At 55.0% G+C, this 9241-nt stretch overlaps 2 protein-coding genes across 4 annotated transcripts; both read right to left on the bottom strand.

Moving 5' to 3' along the window:
• Positions 1-681: 681 nt before the first annotated feature.
• On the bottom strand, positions 682-3026 carry LOC144066286 (ATP-sensitive inward rectifier potassium channel 10-like). Of its 2 annotated transcripts, none has more exons than XM_077589721.1 (5): positions 2899-3026; positions 2186-2522; positions 1580-1914; positions 1293-1470; positions 682-1217 (listed from the first exon to the last, which is right to left on the bottom strand). In XM_077589721.1, exons 1-5 carry the CDS (start codon positions 3022-3024, stop codon positions 922-924), a joined length of 1272 nt encoding a protein of 423 aa, XP_077445847.1. In that variant the 5' UTR covers positions 3025-3026; the 3' UTR covers positions 682-921. The 2 variants fall into 2 exon arrangements, with proteins under 2 accessions (XP_077445847.1, XP_077445848.1); XM_077589722.1 differs by having other exon boundaries at positions 2186-2799; positions 2899-2932.
• A 145-nt stretch (positions 3027-3171) lies between these two features.
• dvl2 (dishevelled segment polarity protein 2) lies at positions 3172-9047 on the bottom strand. 2 transcript variants are annotated; one of them, XM_077589676.1, is made up of 15 exons: positions 8500-9013; positions 7682-7751; positions 6897-7054; positions 6722-6831; positions 6526-6655; positions 6343-6433; positions 6186-6255; positions 5971-6110; positions 5822-5898; positions 5682-5749; positions 5464-5598; positions 5253-5384; positions 4820-4996; positions 4517-4741; positions 3172-4378 (listed from the first exon to the last, which is right to left on the bottom strand). In XM_077589676.1, exons 1-15 carry the CDS (start codon positions 8658-8660, stop codon positions 3816-3818), a joined length of 2307 nt encoding a protein of 768 aa, XP_077445802.1. In that variant the 5' UTR covers positions 8661-9013; the 3' UTR covers positions 3172-3815. The 2 variants fall into 2 exon arrangements, with proteins under 2 accessions (XP_077445802.1, XP_077445801.1); XM_077589675.1 differs by having other exon boundaries at positions 6526-6831; positions 8500-9047.
• Positions 9048-9241: the final 194 nt, after the last annotated feature.

Here is a 9241-nt window from a genome sequence, read left to right as displayed (position 1 = left end):
ACCTGGGTTTCTCTCTGACGTCATTTAGGGGATGCCCACGATAACGCGCCTGCGCAAACGACATATTACGTATAAACAGAGCGACAAAAGCAGACGTAAACAAATCCTGCTTGTAGTACTTTGTTTCCCCAATTTCGCTTCCAAATAATTCGAACAGTTTATTGCTTTTCAACAATTGAGCCACGTGAAATGACTTTCCTTCCAATCACCCTCTGGCAGTGACGTCATCATGCTGCGTCCAACTCTGCAACCTTTTTGGAGTCGATTTAGCAATGCACTACGTTTGAACAATAAAATATTTTAAATTTGAGTCAAGGTTCTCTCCACGGATAAAGTCATTTTTCCTGTTCACTCCTAAAGCGTTTCGCTTCGTTTTTAGACATATATTTAACATCAACAGCAGATTTTTTTAATTAACTTGACTAGTAATGCCGACGTCACATAATATTAAAATATGTTCCAAATATATTAATTCACATGCTGAAAGATTGCGAGTGAGTTATATTATCCCTAATGAGCCATTCACTTTTATATCAGAAAGTGGACGATGTTCCCCTCCGGATGTATTTTGCGGACGGACCAGCCTGACTTCCCTTCAAAACAAAAGCCTAATTTTTAAAACTGTGATATTTTCGGCTATTTTTGCCTACTTGGAAATGAGTCGTTCCCATGCAAGTCCAAAACACAGAATTTTAGCTTTAATGCTCAAGTAGTAATGCGTTTTGACAAGACTGATTCTTTAGAATAAAATAATTTTGGAAAAAAATCCAGAAGAAAATATTGGCAAAATTCAGTTGTATTATGGGGAGGCCAGGAAGACTAAACAAAGTGTTAATGCTCAAACTCATTTCCTCTCTGACACTGACCCCAACCTTGTGCTTAACCCCGCCCATCCAAACCCAAGGCCACGCCCTCTTTCTCTCACACATTACTGATTTTCATGCTCGGCGCGGCGCCGTCCCGCTGCCGTTTCACCTTGGACTTGCCCGCGTCGGCGTCGGCGGACGGCGGCGTTTTAGCTTTGGACACCTTGTCGAAGAAGGTAAAGTTGGCCACGTAGCCCCCCGACGCGCTCAGCGACATGACGGGTGGGAACTCGTAGCCCCAGAGGATCTCGTCGGGGAGGTACGAGGTGCGCACCTGGCAGGTGGCCGACGTGGGCTCCACCGTAGCGCTCAGGATGACCAGGAGTTCGAAATCCGTCGTCCAACCGCCACCTGGTGGACACGGGGGGGACTTTCAAACTCCCCTTCGAGGACTGGGGGGGCGCTCGGAACGAGAGCCTTCCTTACCTTGGGCGGCCCAGGCCCGCAGGGGGCTGGCGTCGTCGATGACGTGGTAGAAGGTCAACGGGATGATGAGGAAGGGGCTGTCGGTGGACGTGTCCACCTGGAAGGAAACGTTGCGCTGGTCCAGATGCAGCGCCTCGCCCTCCTCGCCCAGCGACGTCTGCAGGAGCTTCCCCGTCACCTGTCCGTCGATCGGACGAGAGATTTCCGCTCATTGAACAAACTAAACCGGAACCTGTTTACGGCTCTAAAGAAGGTACCCGGTTACGGGTCTAAAAAAAAAAAGGTACCTGGCAGCCCAGCAGGAGGCTCTTGCGCATGTTGGCGACCCGGACCATGAGACAGGGGTGGCCGTCGTGAAGCGACACCACGGCGTGGCGGCTGAACTTGACGGTCTCGCCGCGCTTCTTGGGGCGCGCCACCTTGGCCAGGAAGGTGCCGGTGATGAAGATCTCCATGGCCATGGTGAGCACCAACTGGAAGACGAGCAGGGCGATGGCGGCGGGGCACTCCTCGGTGATGACGCGGGATCCGTAGCCGATGGTGGTCTGCGATTCCAGCGAGAAGAGGAAGGCCCCCGTCAGCGTGCGCACCTCCGTCACGCACGGCGTGCGCTCGGACGAGTCTGGACGGGAGAAAACTCCTTCAGAGCCGTCGACCTCCGGGAAGACCAGGGAGAGTTAGTCCGTCGCCGGTAGCTTCGGGGCTCATTTGGGTTTAGGTCAGGGTATGTTAAAATTCAGTATGGGTGAAAAATAAACAGACTTCACGTCGCTTGCCAAATAAAATCTCCGTAAAGCAAATACTACCTTTGGCGTGTTACACCCGCGACAATGAATTTCGGACAGCCAGCTACGTCAAGATGCTAGCAGCCCCCCCAGTGCGATCGCTCTCACCTGCCAGGTCACCGTGCACGGCGGCCACCAGGTACCACAAGACCCCGAAGAGGAACCAGGTGCCGGCGAAGGTGGCGCAGAACAAGAAGAACTTGTAGCGCCATTGCATGTCCAGGAAGGTGGTCCAGAGGTCTCGCAGGTAGAGCGCCCGGCGACCGCTCACGTGCTCGATGAGCACGTTGCTGCGCCCTTCTTTGGAGAGGACGCGCCGGCGGCGCCGCGGCTCTTCGCGACCGCCCCCCGTCCCCGGGCTCAGCAGCGGCACGGTGTGGGAGTGGCTGACCATCTGGGGGGAGGAGTCTTGCGAGGAGAGAGGTGCCTTCAACGTCATGGCGGCCTGGCGGAAAGATCAATAATTACAATCGGGAATAGAGGAATCAGACTCGTGTATAGAGGGGAAAAAAATGAATTGAAGGGGTCCAAAGATGGAAGCCCAAAAAGGGCCGTCGGTGTCCTTGGTTGGAATGAATACCGAGCGCACAAGCCCGCTTTTGTCCGGTCGGACAGGACCGGACAAAAGATGCCTTGAAAAGACAACGAGAGGGTGGCGTGAAGGCGGTTCCCTGAAGTGGGCAGGAACCAGAATGCCAGAGTCGGTCGGTCGGTGGGTCCCCCTTGACGTCGTTCGTGTGTTATGCCCCAAAACAAACATAACATCAAATCTAGGACAAATGACAGTCGGTTACACATTGACGGATACAGAAGAGTCTCACCTTTTGGTGGCGAGGAGCAGAGGAGCTGACGTTCGGCGGTGCCGGCGGCGCTGGTCCCGGTAGCTCGCGGCGCAGCTTGTGGCCCGCCCCCCACCCGTAGAAAAACCCACCACAAGTCACACACATTTGTTCATTGGCTCAAGTGGGCCACTGAGGCTGCCTTTGTGTCCATCTATCCCGTGGTAAGGGGACTAACTTGGAATGATTTCATTTTTCTAGGTCAAAACCTCCATTTTATTTTTGGGACAAAAGTTAGCAATATGAAATCAATAAGACATTGAAAGGATGACTTCATTTCGCACCTTGGTATTTGGGTTATACATGATCTATATGCTCACTCTAGTTAAAAAAAAAAAAAAACAAGTGTGAATAATGCTCATCGGTTAACAAAAAAAGCTGGTGAGGATTGCGGCTGACGGTTGGCTTCTATTTCTTTTTAAAGTACCGCTTTTTGAATGGTGTTTTTTTTTTTTTTTAACCAACGTGTACCACAAAACCGCTATCGTACAGTACGCGTCGCAACTTGCTACGTGACGACGAAACGCAAAAGTTGACTGGCATTACATTACAGCCAAGTTGCGTGTCGAATCCTCCAGAGAGAAAGACACGCGTTCATTGTCAAACAATGCCGTAAAAAAAAACAACAACAAAAAAAGACGCTTGAGTTCTGCTCCTCGGTCCGACCGCTAACCTTTAGCTTTTAGCGTTGGAGTGTTTGCCGCTCGGTCTGGACACAACGGGACCAAAAAAACGAGCAACGTCCAAAGGAAGCGCACAAAAACGACGCTCCGTTGATACGTTTGGCGTGGGGGCGACGCGTCAAATTGGACCCTGGCGTTCGTTCAATGTCCCATTTCGTCAACGCCTAACCCCTTCTCGCCAAACCCCGAAAAGCGCCGCGGACTCGTGAGTCGAGGCTACATGACGTCCACAAAGAACTCGCTGGGGTTGCCCATGGCCAAGTGGAAGGACTGGCGGGACGCGGTCAGCTCGGGGGGCACCGAACCCAAGTCGCGCGTGGGCGGCGCCCCGGGAGGCCCGGCCGAGGCCGAAGACAGGGGCGGCGGCGGCGGGACCAGGTGTGCGGGGCCCACGGCTAGCTGTTGCGGGTGAGGGAGGGCGTGGCCGTGAGCGTTGGCCATGGCGGGGTGTGGGTGCTGAGGTACCATCATCACCATCATGGGGTTGTAAGGAAGTATGCCCGGCGGGTAGGGGGACATGTGAGGGGGCTGCGCCATGCGGTGAGGGTGCGAGCGCTGAGAGGAGGCGTGGCTGTGCTCGCTGGGAGCGGCCGAGCCGTGGCCGCGCCTCAGGCTGCTCCGGGTGGAGTATTCCGATTCGCTACCGCTGCCGGAACGCGAGTCGCCGCCGCCGCCGCCCCCCGTGACGTCGCCGGCGGGAGATTTCTCCCCGCCGCCGGGCCCTTTGCCGCCTCGCCGTCGTTCCCCTTCGCTTCGCGTGGACCCGCTGCTTCGGCTCCCTGGGCACAGGGAGACGGACGGCGTTTGTTCGCTTCGTACAAAATCGGCGCCGGCTACGTTCCTTCTAGCGCGGGACCGCGGCTAGCCGGTTCGAGTTGGCGGCCGTACCGAGCGAGTCAAAATGGATCGGGGCTCACCTTCGCTGTGCTGGCTGCCGGCGCTTCCCGGCGTGTAGCTGTAGCTGCTGAGCTCGTGGTACGGGGGCGGCTGGCTGGAGAAAGGGTGGGCGGCGTAGGGCTGGTAGGGGAAGGTGTGCATCACGGGCCAAGGCGACGCCCCGGGCAGGGGCAGCGGGGCCAGGGTGTCCTGATCCGAGGCCCCGCTGGAGCCGTCGTTGTCGTTCAGAGACAGGTTGGCCATATCTGCGCACAAGACGGCCTCGGTTACGATTTGGCGTTGGCTGCGCCCGGCGCTTTGGGCGGTTCGGGAGTGTCGCTCACAGTTCTCGCAGTCGCTCAAGTCCCCGAAGACGTAATAGCACTGCTCCGAGAAGGTGATCTTGTTGACCGTGTGACGGATGAAGCCGGCCTTCAGCAGATTGCTGGCGTACTTCCTGGCTTCGCGGCGGTCCTGGAAGCCCTCGATGTGGTGGAACAGCCACTCCACCACGTCCGAGCCTGCGCCCAACGCGGAGGACCTCCTGAGTGGCCGACTCGTAAACTATCTCAAGCTAGCCAAAAACGGGGACGCTTCAATTTGACAGACAAATTGCATTGCGTTGCCCGCTCGGCTGCAGGTGACTCCAATTTAAACAGATGGTTTCAGTCAAAAGAGGCGCTCTCGAATCACATGCTTTTCATTCCCGTCACATAATGCCTGCCCCGTGAAGTCACGCCAAGTGGAAACCGACGGACCGACGTGCGGCTCTCTTACCCAGGAAAGCGTTGGGGATGGTGATTTTCAGCCACATACGATCCCTGACTTCCAGGCCCGACTCCGGGGACGCCATGGCCTTGGCCACGGAGGCCATGTCCGAGTGGAGCGACAGGTTGAAGTCGTCGAAACCTGCGGGGAGATTTCAAAACGTCTCCATTGAGACCCCCGTCCGGGTCAGCGGTCCACGTTCGGGCAATTAAAAACTCACGCTCGGTCTCCGTGACGGAGGAGGAGGAGGTGATGGTGCTCAGGGAGGAGCTTCCCGGGAAGACCGGGTAGGTGCCGGTCATGGCGACCGAGTGGCTGACCCACGCCGCCGGGTCGATCGGTCGGATGGGCTCGTCTGCGCAGACGGGGGAGGCGGCACGGGGCATAAAGCTTCTCCCCCGGAATACTCGAGTCGGATCGGCGGGCTGCGTCGCTTACTTCGAGGCAGGGTAAAGTAACCTTGCGGAGACGGGTCCCAGCACTTGGCCACGGTGAGGATGATGGGCCTGGCGGAGGTCAAAGACGCGTCAGCGACGGGACGGGCCGACCCGGACCGAGCGAGATCTCCGTCCGCTTACCCGGGCTTGTGGACGATCTCCCGCAGCACCCGCACCGCGTCGTCGTTGCTCATATTCTCAAAGTTGATGTCGTTGACCTAGCGGGGGAAAGCGGCCGTTGGGCCCGGCCGGAGGTGGCGGCACGTCGACCCGGCCGGAACGTCGCTCACCTGCAAGAGCATGTCTCCGGGTTCGATGCGTCCGTCGGCGGCCACGGCGCCGCCCTTCATGATGGATCCTATGTAGATGCCGCCGTCGCCCCTCTCGTTGCTTTGGCCCACGATGCTGATGCCCAAGAAGTTGTACTTCTCTGAAAAGCACCAGATGGTCGGAAACACTTTCTCCTCAAACTCAGACGGCGAGCGACGGAGACGCCACGACGCACCCATGTTGAGGGTGACGGTGATGATGTTCAAGGACATGGTGGAATCCGTCACGCTGCTAAAGGACGAAGCCTACGACCAGAGAAAGTCGACTCGCGGAGGTTCACGGGAAGGAGGCGTCGCGGGCGGCCGACTTTGACCGATCGGAGCGCGGCGTACCCTCTCCAAGCGAGGTGGGCGCTGTTTCCTGCGTCGCCGGTGCCGCTTCAAGAGTCTGGAGGCCGTGCTCTGTTCCGTGGCGCTGCTGAACCTACCCGATCGCCGGTCAAATGTGTAAGGGAGCGGTGGAAAGCGGCCGGCCACGGGAACGACGGCGCCCCGCCTCCGGGGGCTCGGGCCCACCTGCTCATGGTGTCGTCGTCCTCGGAGTCGCAGAAGCTGGTGGTTTCCAGCTCGCTGCTCATCATGGTGCTGGAGCTCTCGTACCCGGCCAAGTGGCGCTCCAAGCGACTTTGTCCGTTGACGCGAGGCCCTGCGGGAAACCCGACGTCGGGGTTCGACGCTGCGCCGGTGGACCGCCGGGGTGGGTGGGACTCACCGTGTTGCTCCGCGCTCTCCCTGTGTCGAGGTCTCTCTCTCCTAAAGGAAACGACCGACTCCGTTTCCGTCTGCTCGTCCAGGGTCTCCACGCTACCCGTCGCGTTGGGACTGCAAGAAACGACGGTTGGACTCGGCTCGGCGCCTACGTTCGCGTGAGGCGCTCGGTTCCTCACTGGAACGAGGGTGGCCTGGAGTCTCCGATGCCCACGGTCCTCTCCGCGGGCGGGGGCGGCAGGGGTGGCGGCGGGGGCGAAGGCTGCGCCGTCGTCTCCGGGGGGGGCATGGCCCCCGGGGGTGCTGACTCTGCGGCCGGGGCGTCGGAAGACACGAGCTGGCAAAATAATTTGGGGGGAATCAGACGCCAGGAATGGAGGGAAGCGTAGTTAGGGAAGGGGGGAGATCAAGACCGAGGATGTCAATTATTTTGACACGCAAACAATGATCTTTTCAGGTCGGGGTCTCGTGGGGAAACTCAATCCTTCATTATTCCTCGTATCTCTATCGTCAAACAAACACCCAAGTACTGTGCGCGTACGAGACGTACTTCCTTTATGCTGCGATATGCGAGCCTGGCGCATTTTCTGACTAACAATTCAACTAAATGGAATTTCACAGCCACTTTTCTCCCCACCCACACACACACACACACACGATTCCTTCGCCTCATTTGGGATCTCTCCACCCTTCTTAGCGTGCGGCTCACATATCGCTCCCCCCGGCTTTCTTTACTTTAAAGCGCCTTCATTCTTATGCACTTAACAGATGCTCCAGCCTCAAACCTGCTCGACCGGGCCAAGTCGGCTCTCCGGCTTTTGTCTCTCCGTGAAATGTTTGCCACGACGGGCTCTGGAACGGGCGAGTGACTGTCAAAGACGTGTTCCCGGGCAGTCTCACGAGAAACCATCTGATAAATGGTCTTGTGGTGGTTTTGGAACGCTAATTGTTTTGGGGTACTTACCCAGGACACCACGCGACCGTTAAAGCACGGCAACTTGGCGGCGTCATCTGAAATTTCTTCCTTCACCACTCTGGAACAGAAGAAGAAATTGATTGGAGCGAGCTTGAACCCAGCCTGTTTTTGCTTAAATAAATAAAATTAAGATAAAACACACCCACACACACACACACTCTTATGACCGACAGCTGGTCTCATACCGGGCAAATAAAAACACCCACCAAGACACTCTCTACTTCCCAGGTTAAAATTTGGATGAACAAAAACTGACAACTTTTTTTTCCTACAACATTTGAACGTCACAATGTATTGAACTCATTAAAAAAGGTGCAACACTTTGAACAAAATCACCCGGTTTACTTTGAAATGGAAATGTTTTTTTTACACGAACCAACAGTAACTCTGTCATACTCAGCGTAAACACTAGAAAAACCTTCCGACTTTAATAGCGGCTAAACCGTTATTCGGTAAAATTAGCATTGGATGCCGTTGACGAGGATAGACGTCCATTCCTTGAACTTTTCCGACATCCTGCATTCCTCGGGAGGATTAGCAACAAGCACAAAAAGATGAATTGATAACAGGGAGGAGATTATTCCTACAATGTGGAGGAGACTGGAAGGAGGGGGAGGAAATCCTGGCAGGCCAAAGTGTTAAAGAGTGGGGGGCAAAGGGAAAGAAAAAAAAGCCCCCCACCCTCCATTACCACCCCCTCAAAAAAAAAGCCAAGTTCTTACCATGACGGAATTCGGAACCCGAGGAATCCTCGTTGAATGATTTTCAGGCCAACAATAATAGCAGGGAATCTTAATGCAACTCACCCAAAGTCCTGGTCCATGGATTTGAAGAAGAACTTGTAGTTGGGCTTGTTCAATACTTGTTTAAAGTCCAACAAAGTGATACTTTCGGCACCGATGGGGATTTTGACCAAATACGGAGTCTCCTCCTCGTCGATGTGATAGATAATTTTGGTTTCCGCCATGTCCGCGGCTGTTTTTTTAATCAATTGTTTGTTTTGTCTTCGGGTCAACTAGCAGCCCTTTAGCAAGCTAGGTGGCTAACGAGAGCGACCCGCAGAGGTGAAGCGGCCGCCGAGATTTTCGCCCCCTAAAAAGTCGAAGCTTCGAGCGACGACCCGAACGCAAACGTAGAGTCCGGTTTTAGCCACATTTTAGCGGAGGGAGGACCGAATTAACGCTAAGTCAAGCGGGAGACGAAGCGACTAGCACCCCAACAAAAACAGACGGGGGGCGGAGGGACTTCGAAAAAGTTTTCTCCACTTTTTTTGGGGCTAGCCAACGCGGCGTGTGACGTCATCACGCAGGGACCATTTTACCCGAGCAACTGTACTTTTTATAAAAGTTGAATTTTGATACAAATACTTTTTAAACACACGAGTAATACATCTACTCGTTTCTTTGACTTAAGTGATGTGATTTTTTTGCTGTGTAATTTTGCTGCCTTTTGTGATATGTCATTTTTTCTGTAGTTTTACGACTGTAATGCGCAGTATTGTAATTTTTATCCCACCTGTTTTGTATTGTTTGTAATTACTGTATTTTT

Source organism: Stigmatopora argus, chromosome 20 (assembly GCF_051989625.1).
Source record: "Stigmatopora argus isolate UIUO_Sarg chromosome 20, RoL_Sarg_1.0, whole genome shotgun sequence".
In the NCBI taxonomy this organism is placed as follows: domain Eukaryota; kingdom Metazoa; phylum Chordata; class Actinopteri; order Syngnathiformes; family Syngnathidae; genus Stigmatopora; species Stigmatopora argus.
Note: the sequence above shows the minus strand (reverse complement) of the source record. Positions and strands in the feature narration are given on the sequence as shown.

Coding starts and splice junctions, on each gene's coding strand:
- LOC144066286 (XM_077589721.1), bottom strand. CDS start 3,024: ATGTGTGTGACTTGTGGTGGGTTTTTCTACGGGTGGGGGGCGGGCCAC. Junction 2,523..2,898: donor CTGCTCCTCGCCACCAAAAG/GTGAGACTCTTC, acceptor TCTTTCCGCCAG/GCCGCCATGACGTTGAAGGC. Junction 1,915..2,185: donor CGTGCACGGTGACCTGGCAG/GTGAGAGCGATC, acceptor TCTCCCGTCCAG/ACTCGTCCGAGCGCACGCCG.
- dvl2 (XM_077589675.1), bottom strand. CDS start 8,660: ATGGCGGAAACCAAAATTATCTATCACATCGACGAGGAGGAGACTCCG. Junction 6,434..6,525: donor GACGACGACACCATGAGCAG/GTGGGCCCGAGC, acceptor GCGATCGGGTAG/GTTCAGCAGCGCCACGGAAC. Junction 6,256..6,342: donor GCCCACCTCGCTTGGAGAGG/GTACGCCGCGCT, acceptor CTCTGGTCGTAG/GCTTCGTCCTTTAGCAGCGT.